This window comes from Ananas comosus, linkage group 25 (assembly GCF_001540865.1).
Source record: "Ananas comosus cultivar F153 linkage group 25, ASM154086v1, whole genome shotgun sequence".
Taxonomy (NCBI): Eukaryota; Viridiplantae; Streptophyta; class Magnoliopsida; order Poales; family Bromeliaceae; genus Ananas; species Ananas comosus.
This window is the reverse complement of record NC_033645.1, coordinates 1,050,222-1,069,932: the sequence shown is the minus strand read 5'-3', so window position 1 is coordinate 1,069,932 and position 19,711 is coordinate 1,050,222. Positions and strand designations below refer to the sequence as shown.

Sequence of the window (19,711 nt, the reverse complement as noted above, 5' to 3'; positions counted from 1 at the left end):
CCCCAGGAGAGAAGTGTGAACAACGACTATACGAGATTAAGAAAAAAAGAGTATAAATAACTACAGCTACAACATACAAGAAGGAGAAACAAGAAGAGGTAACTTACACCCAAAAGGAAAAAAGTAACTGAAATGGAGATGCAGCGGAGTAGTGGAACAGCGGAAGTGGAGCTCCCGGGATTCAGGTTCCATCCGACGGAGGAGGAGCTCCTCGACTTCTACCTCCGCCGCGCCGTCAACGGGAAGAAGCTCCACTTCGACGTCATCGCCACCGTCCATCTCTACCGCTACAACCCCTGGGACCTCCCAAGTAACTCCTTTTCCCGCTCCAAATCTCTTGTTCGAATAATTATTGTTCTCCAAAAACTTAAATTGTATTCATGTAACTTCAAAATCATTGTTCTCCGAAAACTTAAATTGTATTCACGTAACTTCAAAGTGTACATTTTGGAATGATCAATGCAAAATTCTAAAATAAGTGATACAACTTAAGTTTTGTTGTTGTTGTTGTTGTTGTTGTTTTTTGGTCGAAACGGTAAGACCGAAGATAATATTTAAAGTTAAATATTATTAAAGGAAAATATTAATTTTGTTATTAATTATATCGTGAAGTTTGTTATAATGTAGAGATTTTGTGCAGGTCTAGCAAAGATAGGCGAGAGAGAGTGGTACTTCTACGTGCCGAGGGACCGGCGGCAGGCGAACGGGGGGCGGCCGAGCCGGACGACGGAGCGGGGCTTCTGGAAGGCCACCGGCTCTGACCGGCCCATCCGCAGCGCCGCCGACCCCAAGCGCCTCATCGGCCTCAAGAAGACCCTCGTCTACTACCAGGGCCGCGCGCCCCGCGGCACCAAGACCGACTGGGTCATGAACGAGTACCGCCTCCCCGACGCTAATGGCGCTGCCGCTTCTGCAGCAGCCCCTCCCCAAGTAATTATTCTGTAACATCCCAATAATCCCATATCACGTAATAAGACGAGAGCCTTACATATTTATAGCTGCGGTTTTAGTGCTAATAATTTGGATTAATATATTCTGGGCTAGGGTTTATCGATCCTTTCATAGAAAATAATTTTTTTTTGAGTAATGCAATATCTGAGCCACTTTGGAGAGTAAAAATCAAAAAAACTTTAAGATTCATGCATAATGGTATCAACACTCCGATCTTATAGTTTATATAATATCAGAGTCACTTCGGAGAGCCAAAAATCACTTTGGAGGAAAAAAAAGAAAAATAATTATCAGATTGGTCTTTTGAGATATGTCTCTCTCTCTCTTCTGCCGCTGAATTGTATTTTAGGACGCTTTAAAATTCATGTAAGAGTGAAATTTGATAGCAAAAGATGCACCTAAAAAAGACTCATTTGGTAGAAAGGTTTCTGATCAATCCTGAGCCTCTTCACACCGAGAGGTCATGAATTCGATTGGGACTAATTCTGCGCAGTTTGCTTTTTTGTTTTTTGTCTATCTTTTCACTGAAAAGAGGTGATTGATGCATGCAGGAAGACATAGTGCTGTGCAAGATATACCGGAAGGCGACGTCGCTGAAGGAGCTGGAGCAGAGGGCGGCGATGGCGCCGGAGGCCCCGCAGATCTCCGCTTCGCCCGCGATGGACTCCGTTTCGTGCTCTGATCAGGAGAGCTCCCAGAAATGGACGCCGCCGCCGGTGGACGACATCGTGAGCCCCCTCGAGTTCGAAACGAAGGAGGTGGGGGCAGCAGCCGACTACTGCGAAGAGGTGGAGGCGGAACCGACGCCGTCGACGATCGAATCCGCCGCTCAACCGGCCGACCGACTTGTCCGACCGACCGGCCTCGCCGAGCTCGAGGTTCCCAAGTATAGCGGGTTGGAGTGGATGCAGGATCCGTTCCTGACGCAGCTACGTAGCCCGTGGATGGAGCAGTGGTCTCCTTACTACGCTAGTGGTGTGCTCAATTTTTGAGATTTTTGAAATTGAAATTTAAGCGAGAGGAATTAATAAGGAGCCATTCATTTTTGGATCATAAATATTGGATCACATCGTGGTGGAGATCATGAAAAAAAAGAAAAAGAAAAAACAATTTATGCATCTATTTGTATACGTAAATTTATTTTTACTACATTGTTTTTATGTACAGTTTGCTTTTGCTAAACCACTCTACTGTAATGCATTCGATTTTAAGTAAACTTTTAATTAGCTGAACTTAAGAGCCTAATCTCAATTTAGGGCTCAGTTGATCTTATTGTCCTTTTGTTTTAACTTTTTTAATATAAATTTCACGCGATGGAGTGTGAGAATAAATTATGAAATGCTGGCGCTATTTATTTATTTGGCAATGAAAAAAAATTTAGCAGCTTTCTTTTTCTTTTTCTTTTTTTTTTTTTTCCGTTCTCTATTTTTTTGGAAGGATGTTAATAATAATAAAAAATTTAATTTACCAACGCAAATTTTATATAACAAATAAGAGAAAACAAATAATAATAATGCTAAAGGAGGCTTCCATTTTTTGCATTCTAAAATTATAATAATATTTTTTTGAGAAAAATCTAGTACGATTTTCATGTCGCTTACTTTTTTAGAAATAAATTTACATAAGCAATAACGTTTAGAATCTCAAATACCAATCATCAAGCTAGCCCTTAGCTAGCTAATTATGCTAGATACAGTCAGTCAATGAAATCGTAATCAAATATTTTTTGAGATAGGTAGCACGCTACCCGCTTCGTTTATTTCATTTAGAAATAAACTTAGCTGGAAATGTGAATCAACTAAGATTCGAACTTAGATCTTGAGTGCGAGCCACCAAGCTATTTGCCACTTGCTCCAGGAACGGTCAGTAATCGTAATAAAATCTTAAAGTATCATTCTCCATCTCCTTAAATTTTAGGTTAAATTATAGAAAACCCTCCTATAATAACCCGCTTTTTCACTTTTCCCTCCTGACATTTAAAAACCTACACTTTGCCCTTCTGTAAAATGAAAAATATTCACAAGGAGGTTACAGTGTGTAAAATGACCATTTTGTCCCTCGCCATTATCGTCTTCTTCTCCATCTTCTCTCCTCACTCTCCTCCGCCGGCCTCGCGGGGCGCCAAACTCACTCCGGCGAGTTTCTCTTCGGGTCGAGCAGGAAGGCCGCTCACAACTCTGCCGGCGCCGCCACTTCCAAACCCGGGCGCCGCCGCTTCCAAACCCGGGCACCGCCGCACGGGCTTCGTCCCGATCATCCCCACCGCGGCCTCCACGACGAGCACGGCACGGCGCGGCGCCGTTGAGGCCCGGCGAAACCCGGTGCGGCGCCGCTGAGGCCCGCAGCGCGAAGCGACGTGCTCGCCTCCGGCACCGTGAATTACGGCCACGGGAGCATAATGCGGGGCGGGGAGGCGGCAGCAGCAATGGCGGAGGGGTATTTTTGGCATAAAAAATTATTTTATAACGGAACCCTAACGGTAGGGGGTGAAGTGCATATTTTTTATTTTACATGGGGGCAAAGTGTAGATTTTTAAATGTTAGGAGGGAAGTGAAAAAGTGAGTTATTATAGGGGGGTTTTCTGTAATTTAGCCTAAATTTTTAGTAAAAGTTGTGTTATGGAAAATGTAGACTTGGGAGCTCAACCTCCCACAGTTTTGGAAGTCTCAATTCTCAAATTGGCCAATTTGATGGGACCCATTTGATCTGACCCACATGGATCGCACATTCGTAAACATTCGGGTCAACATCATTTTACCGGCTAACGCATTGGATTTGGGTTCAGGTCCAGGACCCTGACCCAAATGTCTCAATTATAGGATTAATTTCATACAGATCCCTATAAATATAGTAAATTATAAATATATTTTATAAAGTTTAATTTTTATATGTTGTCTATATAAAAATTCTGATGTTTTTAAATATACCTCTGCCGTTAGGATCCGTTAGAAAAAATTAGTTAGCCATAGGTAAAAATTCTGATATTTTCAAATATATTTCTGCCGTTAGGATCCGTTAGAAAAAATTAGTTAGCTATAGGTAAAATACTTAACCCTATTTAGTTAATAAAGTAAATTGACCATTTTACACCTCTTTAATTAATAGTTGGGACTTTTAAAGGAACATATTTGTGATGGTAAAAAGGTCATTTCACTTATAAAATAAATCGTATTTTAATGGTAACAAACCAGAAGAATATATTTAAAAATATTACGCCTTTTGTAGAGATAATATATAAAATTTAAATTTTGTAAGAATATATTTATAATTCACTATATTTGTAGGGATCTATATGAAATTAACCCTATATTATATACTATTTCCTTTCTGTTTCTATTTTTCCTTCTTTTTTTTTTTTGCCCTTTTCTTTTACAAAAATTTAAGTTAGGCCTTCTCTAGTTTAGGCTTGCTTGTTTTTCTGGATCCTTATGCTATGATATCATGTGAAATAATCATTATAATTTAAAATTTTAAGTTGTTAGAAAATAATGTTTATATATTTTTATATTTAATAATCTCCGAACTCTTCTAACACGAATGTAACAAACTTGCCCTTAGCCTACTTGTATTTTGATATTATGTCATTTTCAAAGTTAAAATGTATGACCGAGTTCTTAGCATAAGTAGCAGAGGATTTTATATTATCAACTAATATTAAAAAAAAAAAAAGTAAAACAGATAACATACTATCTTCCTCTCTCAAAAAGAAAAAATAATATGTATAGAGACTCCTCAATGATAGGTCATTATTTTGCAACAGACCCTGAACATTATTATTTTTTTCATTGAGACTTTTTTAACTTTTAGTGTTTTTATTGTAAAAATTATATCATAATTACAAACAAATTAAACGCTTTTTCATTGTACATTCTCATGGTACGTATATAACATTTACTTCCGCTAATTATAAAAGGAGCCTTTCCTGGTTAAAATTTTAACAGCAAAAATTATACCGTAATTATAAATAAAATATTTTTTTATCATACATTCTTGCAGTGCTTACATAATGGTGTGCGGCCCATGGACATGTTTTTTATTAAAAAAAAAAAAAATTTAACCTGGGTGATTTCGGAACCCAACTTGAGAAAGAAACATGCGAAAGGATTAGGACTGATAATTGGTCCGAAATGGAATTAAGGCAGAAAATAGTGTTTTGTCATTTTGCATTCAAGTGCATTTTATTGAGGAGAGCCTCGTACAAGTTTTTTTTTTTTTGAAAAAAAAAGTAATACGCTATCCGCTTCATTCATTAAAAGTATGAACTAGTCTACATGGTGAGGCAACCCGGACCTCGAGAGAGCGAAAAAAAAAAAAAAAAATCATCAAGGGATCTGCTTTGCTGGAATAAGATAATCCCACCTCGGCCTCATACAAGTTTTTGTTGAGACAATTTGGTAAGACATACACCAAGCCGCATTATTCATCCCGTGTTCGAATTTTAAATATCCGTTCCAATTCCAAAAGTACTTTTGTCCAAATCTTAAACACAGTATCGATCGAGCGGCGGATTGAGAGGGGGACTAAATAAGATTGATTTTGATTCTTCACCTTTTTATTCGCTAGCTATTAATTTCTTTTTCAAAATCAAGAAAGCAGATTAATTCATATTTTCATGCCAATCAGGTCTTTTGTGTGAAGCATATCCCATTTGCGAAGACGATCTCCAAAGCTACAGTATGTGGAGATACATTTTAAAGCTTTGATTTCAATTTAATTTTGAAGGTATCATCTCTTTTATTGATCAATCATCATTTAAGAACAAAAATTGTTTTGGTCCGTATGGAAAACTAATTTTAAAGAGAAATGCTTTGGGTATCTCATGTTGGAATACCCTCCAATATTATTGATATGTTCACTAATACATATAGAGAGATTAAGATTTAGAGTTTAAGATATAATAATAATGGATATTTAGAGTATAATAATAATAATGTCACTTCATGAATGGTATTATACTAGTTAAGCGACCCGCGCGATGCTGCGGGTAGTTATTTTAAAATTTAATTTTAAAAATTAGTTATAAAAATCAATTTCAGAATTTAAATGGTGCAATAAGTACATCAAAAAATTTTAATGCACCGATCGTCCCTAAAACAAATGGCAAAGGGCTTGGTGGTTGATACTCGAGACCCAAGTTCGAATCCTAGTTGATTCACATTTTCAGCTAAGTTTATTTCTAAATGAAATAAGCGAAGCGGGTAGCGTGCTATCTATTTCTCAAAAAAAAAAAAAAATTTAATAGGCATAGTACTCCCCCATTAGTTAGTGAAATAATTTTAGCAGGTATTGTAGGCCCCCAGTAGTTAGTGAATAAGAAGAGAAATCATTATTTGTGATTCTCGCAATTAATTTCATCAATGCGCCCGCTCCAGTCGCGGCTCCCCACGCGGCCGCCCACGCGCCGCGCCCTCACCCGCGCCTCTGCCTCCTCTTAACACGTGTGTAGTTATTGAGGAATAATATATAGTTATAGATGGTACCTTCTAGGTATCGGCATGTGATAGCATTCAACTTTAAAGTAAGTTAGGGATTACCGGTAGTAGTTTTATAAATGCTTCTACAGTACCGACCGTTTCAAGAGCAAGTGGCAAAGGGTTTAGTGGTTGATATATGAGACTCAAGTTCGAATCCTAATTGATTCACATTTCCAGCTAAATTTATTTTTAAATGAAATAAACGAAACGGATAGCGTGCTATCTATCTCTCTCAAAAAATAAATGCTTCTACATTGAATGTATGTGCAAAGTACATTGGCCTTTCCTATCTGATAGCAGGATAAATCACACTTTTGTCCTCAATATATGAGTCCCTTGCCACGTTGATTTTCAAAATTTAATTTGTTGTATTTTTTAGTTTGAACTTTTTCAAAATTTATTTGTTGTATTTTTTAGTTTGAACTTTTTCAAAATTTAATTTATTGTATTTTTTAGTTTGAATTTAATTTATGAATTGTTATTAATTATTCCTACTGCAAGTGGCAAAAGACTAGGTGGTTAGTATTCGAGATCCCAAATTCAAAACTTAGTTGCTTTACATTCTCAGCTAAGTTTATTTCTAAAAGAAATAAACGAAACGAGTAGTATACTATCTCTTTCTTAAAACAATTATAAATTGTTATAATTAAGTCTTACGATTAAATGTAATTAACTAAATATTGGTAAATTATAGATAAAAAATTTATCAATATTTAACCAACTAAATTAGACTTAGAATTTGATTACAACAATTCAAATAATTCGAACGAAAAATGATAATAATTTATAAATTCTGTCTAGAATTTATAATAAAATAAAATTTGAGAATTTCACTCTCATTATAATCTGAAAATCAAAAAATGGCTTATTCATTACAGTCTTATTCATTACATAATTTTCTCCAACAGGTGATTATTTATTATAATCATGCAAGTAGCCTCATTAGCTAACTACCCGAATTAAAGGGCTTCTGATTGTAGCAGTCCAAGTTATCCCCATAGCTGACTCCGAGAATGTCACAATATCTCTTGTAGAACCCTATCCGATCCGCGACGCGGCTGTCGGGCCCGTGACCGCACTCGAGTCCGCCGTTGATGATGTTGGTGATGACTCCGTACCCCGGAAGCCGACCGGCCGATATGTCGGCGGCGGAGGGGGTCCAGCGATCGGTGATCACGTCGTGCCACGACGGCATGGGCGGTTGAGGGGTCATCCAGAACCAGAGTGCGGTCTCGAACGAGATTGTCGGATTCGTCGCCACCAAGTCCGGTTTGTTGAGCAGGTCCACTCCGAGGGCTTCCCCCACCAGGCCGTAGTTGAAATTGCTGCAATAATTCCAATCAAAACATCTGTCGGAATTTGACTAAATTCAACCAGAAAAAAATGTTGACTTGGTTTCTACACATTATCTTTCTATTAACTAACTAAATATTGGAAACTGATCAATTCGACACATTATTAATTAATAGTTCAAAAAACATTACTACTATACATACTAGGAGATTTGAATGGGCCCACGGCCGTAGTACTCCTTCCCGGTTGCGCACGGCCACTGCGTGCTCGGAACGCAGTAGTCGGCGGTGGCGCCCACCCGCCTGTATTATATCCACCTGTATACCAGTCATTTCGATCATATTTTGTATTTTTGTATGTGTGAAGTCGTTTGAATCGATCGTACTAGTTCAATTCAATCCACATAAATTATATAAGAACATACCGGTGGTCTCGTGCGACGTCTGCGCCAAGAACGCCGCGATCTCCCGCTTGCGGGTGTCGAGGTCGCCCGTCGTCCCGAAGTCGACGAATGCGTTGGTGGCCGCGATGAAGTCTTCGTACTGGTAGAACCCGTGGGCCGGGCAGGCGGCGTCATTGCGGTGCATCAGCATCTCGTCGAACAGATCGGAGGAGATGATCGATGCGACTCCGTCGCTGCCCGGCGAGGGCGCCGAAGGAGGGAAAGGCGGCGGTGAGGGCGGGGAAGCCGGTGGCGGGGAGGGCTGGGAACACTGGCTCTGACAGCCGTCGTCGCAGTAAGGGGGAGTGTTTCCGCAGTAGCCCCACTTGCTGCAGCAAAGGCCGCCGGAGCACAGGGCGCCTCCGGCTTGGCTGCCGCACTGCTCAGCAAGGACGCCATGCAGCGAGGCGGTAATTGAGACAAGTAAGATGATGAAGACAGAGAACTTCATTTTGTTTTTCTGATGTGGCGAATGGGAGGAGCGGGGATTGGTATTTGTAGAAGAAAGAACCCAATAAAAACCTCGTTATTCAAGTGTCTTTTCTTTTTTCTTTTTTCTTTTTTTTCTTTTTTTTTTTAAAAAAGAAGAGGATCACAAATTGGCCTCTCCACTGTTGAAATGCCAACCTCACAATGATTTATTTTTATTTTTATTGTACTTGTTTTTTAGTAAGTTTCGGCTTAATGTAGATGATATCTTGTTTGAAGCGGCATTTGAATTTCAGATCCATTAAGTGCCATGTAGTTACTGCAACCAAAGATTGTATCTGGATCCAAAATATCATACGGAATGAATGAGTTCAAATTCAATGAAAATCTCAAGAAAAAAAAAAAACTCCCAAAAAATACCTTATTTGCAAAGTAGTAGTTGACACGGTCTTCTTGTATATCTACCAAAAAAAAAAAATTTATTTAGGACAAATATATTTTCAATCAATAATTATCAAAGACAGAAAATTTGACGGAGACTAGCCAAAATTTGTCTCTTTAGGGACCAGTACTAGACTTCGCATTCCAACTAAAAATAATAATATTAAGATCGCATCCAGATGCGGTCAAAGAGAGGGCGTTCGACTCGGCGCTTTTTTTTTTTTTTTTTTTTTTTTTTTTGAGGGATAGGCTATCCGCTTGATTTATTTCATTCAGAAATAAACTTAGTTAGAAATATGAATTAACTAGGATTCGAACTTGGGACTCGGCGCTTCAAGATCGAACTTTCTTGCGATCTATGGTAGTGCTTTATTTTATCGGGCTGGGCCTTCAGGCATTCTTGAGTGGACCTAATGGTTGCATTCAACCTGCAGACTTATCTTGGGGGCCGCCGTTACTGTCAGGGATGGGTCTGCATGTAATATTAGAGGGGCTGGGATTGAATGCTTGGGCTCAGATTGGTGTGGCGAGCTTGGGCGTACTCATGTTGACCTGCATTTCAAGGAGTAGGTTGGGAGCCTGCCGTGAATCAAAAATCACCAAACTGGAAATCATTCAGTCCTGTTGAGCTAATTTTATTGAGTCTATTTGTTATTAGGGTCTTACTATTTGGACTATATAATTTGATAAAGTCAAAATCTGCTATTTCTATATTTTCTTATTGTGTATGTGGGCCCCTATTTGTAAGCTTCTGGATCATTTTATTTTTTTATCCAAATGCCCATATTGATAGGTTTTTCTCTTAGGAGCTAAAGTAGGAGTGCAAATGGATCTGGGTTGGTGGAGTTCCCGCCCCGATCCACCCCGACGGAGGCAGCAAATGAGAGAAAATAAACGGATTCGGGACGGGAAACGGAATAAATTTTATGATCCGGAACGGATTCGGGGCAGGAAACGAGAGAAATTTTGATCCGCCCCGAATCCGCCCCAAATCCGCCCCGCTATGATCCGCCCCGAATCCGCCCGTCCCGAAAATTATTTATATTTTAAAAAATATTCCTAAAAAATAATGTAATTTACAAAAAAGTTTAAAATACAAATAAGTTAGTACTCTCATTTCTAATGTATTTGAAACTTTTGAATTTTGTTTTGAATTGTGATTGATGTTTTTTATTTTTATAATTGATATTATTAAATTATATATATAATATTATTAAAAATTATTATTTTATATTTTACAAAATACTAATAATATTATAATTTTATAAAAAAATATTAGTTGGCGGGGCGAATTCGGAGCGCCGACTGGAGGCGGGTTACAAGACGGGGCGGATTATGGGATATATTTTTTTAACCCGTCACGGATTCGGGGCGGGAGGCGGTGCGGGATTTTGCTAGTCTGAGTGGGAGGTAGGCTGGGCGGGGCTCCCGCCCCCAAATCCGCTCCGTTTGCATCCCTAAGCTAAAGTGCGATTTTAGAATATGAAGAAAAAAAAAAGAGAGAGAACTAGAGAGTGAGAAAAGAAGTGGGAGAAAAGAGAGAAAACTCTAGAGTTTGGTTTTGATCTTCGTTCTGTCAAGAAGGATGTGAGATCTTTCTTGTGATGTATGGTTTACACTATTTGGGTAGAGCCAAAAATTGTTGGAGCTCTCTTTTGTATATCTTGAAGTTAATATGATATTTCTCTCATTTGAATCTCTCTTATAATCTTCAAGTTTATAGTGAAATCTTTTTTTGTATTGTTCTTCCGTGGACGTAGAAATAGCCGATATATCTTAAAGTTAAGGTGATATTTTTCTCATTTGAATCTCTCTTATAATTTTCAAGTTTATAGTGGAATCTTTTTTTGTATTGTTCTTCCGTGAATGTAGGAATAGCCGAACAACGTAAATCCTTGTGTTCTTATGGTTTTGTTTATTTTATTATTGCTCTTGTGCTTGAAGTTTTATTTGATACTTATAGAGAGTAGATTGTGAAATTATCCACCAAGTATTTGTAAAATTACCATCAATATTTTTTATCTTTATTTAACAACAAATCCGATCGTTTGTCATGTGTATGATGAGCGCGTGCACTATAGCTAATTTAATTAATTCTGCACTCCTTGTGGAAGTAAAAGAAAAAAAAAAATTAATTTCTCATATCCATTTGCATGTTTAATGTACGCATAATTGCAATGCATAATTACAAAGCTCCTAGAAAATTTCTTATTACAGCTAATAGTTTTTTTTTTTGAGAATCGGTAGTACGCTACCTGCTTCATTCATTGATAAGTGAATTAGGCTACAGAGGTGAGACAATCAGGGCTCCAAAAGAAAAAAAAAAAAAAAAAAAAAAAAAAGAATTTCTACGGCTAATAGTTATCAATAGAAACAATACATACGGTTGGGAAAGAATGAATTTCTAATATATTTGCATAATGGCATCGACATTCGGATCTTCTAGTTTATATGATATCAGAGTCACTTCGGACAGCCAACAAATAATGATAATAATAATATTAAAGTCACTTCCGAGGAAAAAAAAAAAAGAAAAAAAAAATAATTATCAGATTGGTCTTTTGAGATTCGTCACTCTCTCCTGCCGCTGAATTGTATTTTAGGATGCTTTAAAATTAGTGCAAGAGTAAAACTTGACAGCCAAAAACGCATCTAAAAAAAGACTAATTTGATAGAAAGGTTTCTGACCAATCCTGAGCCTCTTCACACCGAGAGGTCATGAATTCGATTGAGTACTACTTACATCCACCACGTCGCTGAAGGAGCTGGAGCAGAGGGCGGCGACGGCGCCGGAGGCCCCGCAGATCTCCGCTTCGCCCGCGATGGACTCCGTTTCGTGCTCCGATCAGGAGAGCTCCCAGAAATGGACGCCGCCGCCGGTGGACGACATCGTGAGCCCCCTCGAGTTCGAAACGAAGGAGGTGGGGGCAGCAGCCGACTACTGCGAAGAGGTGGAGGCGGAACCGACGCCGTCGACGATCGAATCCGCCGCTCAACCGGCCGACCGACTTGTCCGACCGACCGGCCTCGCCGAGCTCGAGGTTCCCAAGTATAGCGGGTTGGAGTGGATGCAGGATCCGTTCCTGACGCAGCTACGTAGCCCGTGGATGGAGCAGTGGTCTCCTTACTACGCTAGTGGTGTGCTCAATTTTTGAGATTTTTGAAATTGAAATTTAAGCGAGAGGAATTAATAAGGAGCCATTCATTTTTGGATCATAAATATTGGATCACATCGTGGTGGAGATCATGAAAAAAAAGAAAAAGAAAAAACAATTTATGCATCTATTTGTATACGTAAATTTATTTTTACTACATTGTTTTTATGCACAGTTTGCTTTTGCTAAACCACTCTACTGTAATGCATTCGATTTTAAGTAAACTTTTAATTAGCTGAACTTAAGAGCCTAATCTCAATTTAGGGCTCAGTTGATCTTATTATCCTTTTGTTTTAACTTTTTTAATATAAATTTCACGCGCTGGAGTGTGAGAATAAATGGTGAAATGCTTGCACTGTATATTTCTTTGCCAATGAAAATATTTTCTTTGCCAATGAAAGTATTTAGTATCTTTTTTTTTTCTCTAAATTAATAAAAAGCCAACGCAAATTTTATATAACAAATAAGAGAAAACAAATAATAATAATGCTAAAGGAGGCTTCCATTTTTGCATTCTAAAATTATAATGATAGTTTTTTAGAAGGAATAGTATGTTTTCCGTGTCGTTTATTTTTTTAGAAAAAATTTACATAAGTAATAACATTTCGAATCTCAAAACCAACCATCAAGCTAGTCCTCAACTAATTACGCTAGATGCAGTCGGCCAATGAAATCGTAATAAAGTGTCATTCTCTTCTCAAATTTTTAGTAAAAGTTTTTTCTGAGAGATAGATAGCATGCTACCCGCATCATTTATTCTATTTAGAAATAAATTTAGCTAAAAATGTGAATCAACTAGAATTCGAACTTAAGATCTCGGATACCAACCACCAAATCTTTTGCCACTTGTGTTAGTTTTGGAAGTCTCAGTTCTCAAATTGGCCAGTTTGACGGGACTCATTTGATCTGACCCATATGGATCGCACATTTGTAAACATTCGGGTCAACATCATTTGCCAGCCAACGCGTTAGATTTGGGTTCAGGTCCAGAATCCTGACCTAACTGTCTTAATTAGAGGGTTAATTTCATTCAGATTTCTATAAATATAATAAATTATAAATATATTTCTATAAAGTTTAATTTTTATATGTTATTTCTATAAAAATTCTGATATTTTCAATATATCTCTGCCGTTAGGATCCGTTAGAAAAAATTAGTTAACCATAAATAAAATACTTAACCCTATTTAGTTAATGAGGTAAATTGACCATTTTACCCCACTTTAATTAATAGTTGGGATTTTTGGAGGGATATATTTGTGATGGTAAAAAGATTATTTCACTTATAAAATAAATAATATTTTAACGGTAACAAATCAGAAGATATATTTGAAAATATTAAGACTTTTGTAAGGATAATATATGAATTTGAATTTTATAGGAATATATTTATAATTCACTATATTTACATGGACCTATATGAAATTAATTCTATATTATATACTATTTCCTTTTCGTTTCTGTTTCTCCTTTTTACAAAAATTTAAGTTAGGCCTTTTCTAGTTTAAGCTTGCTTGTTTTTTCAGATCCTAATGATATGATATTATGTGAAATAATTATTATATTTTAAAATTTTAAACTGTTAGACAACGGTGTATATATATTTTTATATTTAACAATCTTCGAGCTCTTCTGATCCGAGCGAAACAAACTTGCCCTTGGCCTACTTGTATTTTGATATTCTGTAATTTTAGAAGTTAAAAATGCATTAGTAGAGGACTTTATATTATCAGCTAATTTTTTTTTAAAAGAATGAACAAAACAAATAACATACTATTTTTCACTCTCAAAAAAAAAAAAAAAAAAATGTATAGAGACTCCTCAATGATAGGTCATTATTTTGCAACAGACCCTCAACATTATTATTTTTTTTTATTGAGACTGTTTTAACTTTTAATGTTTTTACTGTAAAAATTATTATGTTATAATTACAAACAAATTAAACACTTTTTTATTGTACATTCTCATGGTGCGTATATAACATTTACTTCCACTAATTATAAAAGGAGCCTTCCGTGGGTTAAAATTTCAACAGCAAAAATTATACCGTAATTATAAATGAAATATTTTTTATTATACATTCTCGCGGTGTTTACATAATACGTTGTGCGATCCATGGACACAATTTTTTATTAAAAAAAAAACTTCAAATACCACCCCCGTAGTTTCCAATTTTTGCTCTAGTACCCTATGCTTTAAAGTGTATCGCTTTCGTACTGTATGATTTTATTTTTCTCTTTTTGTTATTTTGCTTTACTAATTTTTTCATCAGATCAGTGATAAAGTTAAAACTAAAGGGCACTAAAGTGAATATTCGATAAACTATATAGATGGGATATCTGAAGTTTTTTTCTATATATTTAATGAAAAGTTGGTATTTGAAGTTCACAGAATACTAAATTAATATACTTTAAACTATGAGATATTAAAATGAGAGAGTGCGAAATAACAAAGGTAGTATTTGGAGTTTACCCAAAAAAAAAAAATTAACCTGGGTGATTTTGAAACCCAACTTGAGAAAGAAACATGTGAAGGGATTAGGACTGACAATTGGTCCGAAATGGAATTAAGGCCTGCTGGGCGGCAACTGATCCTAAAATGGCCTTTCAAACCAAAAGATTAGGCCAATTTGGGACTGACTTTTCTATAAGAAATAACTGGTTCATGCAAAATTTTAATGGGCTAGAAAATAGTGTTTTGTCAGTTTACATTCAAGTGCATTTTATTATTGAGGAGAGCCTCAGCAAGTTTTTGTTGAGATAATTTGGCAAGGCATACACCGTGATGTATTATTATTCACCCCGTGTTCGAATTTTAAATACACGTTCCTACCAAAAGTATTTTGGTCCAAATCTTTAATACGGTATCGAGCGGTGGTTGATTGACTGGGGTTCTAGATAAGATTGATTCTGATCCTCCACTTTTTTTACGCGCTAGCTACTAACTTTTTTCCAAAATTAAGAAAGCAGATCAATTCATATATTCGTGCCAATCAAGCCATTTGCACGAAGCGTATCCCATTTGCGAAGACTCTCTCCGAAGCCATAGTATGTGGAGATACATTTTGAAGGTTTGATTTTAATTGCGTCACATAAGATAAAAATTATATTTTTTAAATAAAAATATATATATACTATTTCTTTTTTTAAATAGTGTAATTTATATTTCAAATAGTACAATAAGAAGATAAATAATATAAATATCTCTGAAAGAGTATAATTTTTATTTAAAGAGTGTAACTTTCATCTTAAATGATATAATTTATATTTCAAAGAGTGCAACTTAGGTTCATAATAGTGTAATATTTTTTTAAAATAGTGTGATTTAATTTTAACAGTACAGTTTCATCATCTTCTTTCTTCTTCTATAATTTTTTTTTTATTATTCTCTACTTTCGGCCTTTAGTTTTTTTTTAAATTTTAAACAAACAAAACTGCTAATTCAGAGATGCTCTTGTGCACCCCTCGTTTTCTTCTCCTCCGCCACCGCAAAGGTCGCACTCACAGCTGCCCTATGGGATAGGCCGGTGGGCCGCGTGCCCTCTCCATTGCTATCGAGCTTTTTGGCGACGAAAAGTGCTTCTTCTTTATTGTCGGCGGCAGTGGTAGGAACGCGGATTTCTAAAAATAGATTTGGTAAATGCAAAATCTACTGTAGTAGAGGTGGAGGGCGAAGGTGAAGGAAAAGAACGCGTTACCGTTCTCGTTATCAGAGCGAGTTGCGGAGGTGATGGAGGAGGATCAGAAAGAAAAAAAAAAAAAATAAATAAATAAAAAAAAAAAAAAAAACACTATGGTCTTGACCACTATTTCAGAATATCTGAAAGAGCAAGATTTAAAGNGTCAAGTGCGACGATGCGCGAGGCAGAGCCGACGTCTCCGCCTCCGCTGCCTCTTCGGAAAGGAGCTAGAGAAAAATATATATATATATATATTTTAGCCAGTTTGCTGAAAATTTAAATCAAAATTATAAAATCCATCTGTAAAATCTAAAAGATCGGTCCAATTTTATAAAAACTTAAACTTGAGAAATTTTTTATGCAAATTAGCCAAAAATAAAAGGAATAAGAAAAGGGCACTCCATATTAAGATACTGCTTCTTTTATTGGGTAACAGCAATACGACAGCGATCATCACATTGCCAGTATTATAGTCTTATTCATTACATTCTTTTCTCCAGCAGGAGATTATTTATCATAATAAAGTGGCCTCATTAACTAATCTTATTCCACGGCTATACCCGAATTAAAGGGCTTCTGATCGTAGCAGTCCAAGTTATCCCCATAGCTGATTCCGAAAATGTCACAATATCTCTTGTAGAACCCGATCCGATCCGCGACGCGGCTGTCGGGTCCGATCCCGCATTCGAGCCCGCCGTTGATGATGTTGGTGATGACTCCGTAGCCCGGAAGCCGACCGGCCGATACGTCGGCGGCGGAGGGGGTCCAGCGATCGGTGATCACGTCGTGGCACGACGGCTTGGGCGACTGAGGGGTCATCCAGAACCAGAGTGCGGTCTCGAACGAGATCGTCGGGTCCGTCGCCACCAAGTCCGGGTTGTTGAGCAGGTCCACTCCGAGGGCTTCCCCCGCCAGGCCGTAGTTGTAATTGCTGCAATAATTCCAATCAAAAACATCTGTCGGAATTTGACTAAATTCAACTCGAAAAAAATGTTGACTTGGTGTCTACACATTATATTTCTATTAACTAACTAAATATTCGAAACTGATCAATTCGACACATTATTAATAGTTCAAAAAACATTACTAGTATACATACTAGGAGATTTGAATGGGCCCACGGCCGTAGTACTTCTTCCCGGGAGCGCACGGCCACTGCGTGCTCGGAACGCAGTAGTCGGCGGTGGCGCCCACCTCCTCCAGAAAGCAGTAACCCCACGCATACGGTCCATCCGGCGCGGTCGGCCACCCGCCTGCATTATATCCACAAACCAGGTATTTCGATCATATTTTGGATGTATAAAGTCCTTTGAATCGATCGTACCAGTTCAATTCAATCCACATAAATTAAGAATATACCGGTGGTCTCGTGCGACGTCTGCGCCAAGAACGCCGCGATCTCCCGCTTGCGGGTGTCGAGGTCGCCCGTCGTCCCGAAGCCGACGAATGCGTTGGCGGCCGCGATGAAGGCTTCGTACTGGTAGAACCCGTGGGCCGGGCAGGCGGCGTCATTGCGGTGCAGCAGCAGCTCGTCGAACAGAGCGGCGGAGACGATCGACGCGACTCCGTCGCCGCCCGGCGAGGGCGGGGAAGGCGGGGAAGGCGGCGGTGAGGGCGGGGAAGGCGGTGGCGGGGAACACTGGCTCTGACAGCCGTCGCCGCAGTAAGGGAGAGTGTCTCCGCAGTAGCCCCACTGGCTGCAGCAAAGGCCGCCGGGGCACAGGGCGCCTCCGGCCTGGCTGCCGCACTGCTGAGCAAGGACGCCAGGCAGCGAGGCGGTAGTTGAGACAAGTAAGATAGTGAAGACAGAGAACTTCATTTTGTTTTTCTGATGTGGCGAATGGGGAGGAGGGGGGATTGGTATTTATAGAAGAAAGAACCAATAAAAACCTCCTTATTCAAGCTCTTTTTAAAAAATAAAAAAAAAAAACAAAAGAAGAGGATCACAAATTGGCCTCTCCACTGTTGAAATGCCAACCTCACAATGATTTATTTTTATTTTTATCGTACTTGTTTACTTCTTGTGTAAGTTTAGGCTCTTATTAATGTAGATGATGATGTTTTGTTTGGAGCGGCATTTCAATTTGAGACCCATTAAGAGCCATGTAGTGATTGCAATCAAAAATTGTATCTGGGTTCGAGATATCATAAGTTAGATGCCGAACGAATGAGTTCGAATTCAATGAAAATTTCAAGAAAAAAAAAAACCCACAAAATATCTTACTTGCAAAATAGTAGTTGACATGGTCTTCTTGTATATCTATCAAAGAAAAAAAAAAAAAAAAGACAAATACATTTTCAATCAATAATTATCAAGGAAAAAAATTTGATGGAGACCGGCCGGCCTACATTGGTCTGTTTAGGAACGGCACTAGATGGAGAAAATTTGCTTTACATTCCAACTAAAAATAATAATATTAAATTACTGGTTCCCATGTATTTAAATTCATAAGAACGAAACTTTTGAGACTTTATTTTGACATCAAATTTAAAAAGACTAATTTATATAAAAAATTTATTAGTTTTGAGTTTGAAAAATATGGAAAGTACCAAATAAAAACCTCCTTATTCAAGTTTTTTTTTAAAAAAAAAAAGAAAAAAGAGGATCACAAATTGGCCTCTCCACTGTTGAAATTGTTAGTTAAAAAAACCTCAAAATTTTAAAATTTGAATTTTATTCTATTTGAATTTTAAATTATTTATTTATTATTTATCATTATTTATTATTTTATTATTTACTTATTTAATTTTATTTATTTATTTATTTTTATTCTCTTTCTTAATGCGTAAGAAACTAACGGAATATTTTTCCGTTCCGTTTCTTACGCCAAACGGAATCCCCTTCCGTTGCGTGGAATACGTCTTTTTCTCGTAACGAGAAAGAGCGTTAAATTCCCTTCCTTTCTTCTCCTCTGTTTCAGACAGAGTAGTAGAGAATGAGATTTAGATAATTTGTTAATTCTTATCTATTCATCTTTTATCTTTTACTATTTGAATATTCCTGGGTGTTGAAAGAATCTCCGCCAACCTCCTTCACGATCGTGCTCGCAGGAGGAGGAATTCCGGTCGTACCTTGGGGTGTTATTTCCGGTTAATCCCGCACGTAAGGACGGAAATACGCCTTAGGGCAGTGCCTCGCACGCTTCCGGATAAGATCAAATCATTATTTGGATATTTGCGTTTATCTGTAAGTTTGATTTTATTCTTATTACAAAATTAGTTAGATATTAATCACAATCAAATTTTCGTTGCGGTATTTGTTCTAACAGAAATGCCAACAACAAAATGAATTATTTTTATTTTTATTGTACTTGTTTTTGAGTAAGTTTAGGCTCTTATTAATGTAGACTATATATTGTTCGAAGCGGCATTTGAATTTGAGACCCATTAAGAGCCATGTAGTGATTGCAACAAAAGACTGTACCTGGATCCAAGATATCATAAGTCAGATGCCGAATGAGTGAGTTCGAATTCAATAAAAATTAAAAGAAAAAAAAAAACTCCCAAAAATATACCTTACTTGCAAAGTAGTAGTTGACATGGTCTTCTTGTATAGCTATCAAAGAAAAAAAAAAAAATATTTAGGACAAATACATTTTCAATCAACAATTATCAAGGACAAAAAATTTAATGGAGACTGGGACCAGTACTAGATGGAGAAAGTTTGCTTCCCATTCCAACTAAAAATAATAATATTAAATTACTGCTTCCCATGTGTGTAAATTCATAAGAACAAAATTTTTGAAACTTTATTTTTACATAAAATTTAAATCTTTAACCATTTTCCACGGCACATTAGATTGGCTTTAGAAAAATCGATCCTTTTACGAAGAAGAATATTTTTCTA

At 37.3% G+C, this 19,711-nt stretch overlaps 1 protein-coding gene and 1 pseudogene across 1 annotated transcript; one reads left to right on the top strand and one right to left on the bottom strand.

The window, feature by feature from the left end:
• On the top strand, nt 2-2,255 carry LOC109703579 (putative NAC domain-containing protein 94). The gene is made up of 3 exons (XM_020224243.1): nt 2-310; nt 641-930; nt 1,503-2,255. The coding sequence occupies exons 1-3, from the start codon at nt 133-135 to the stop codon at nt 1,941-1,943; spliced, it is 909 nt and encodes a 302-aa protein (XP_020079832.1). The 5' UTR covers nt 2-132; the 3' UTR covers nt 1,944-2,255.
• LOC109703704 lies at nt 7,273-17,755 on the bottom strand (annotated as a pseudogene).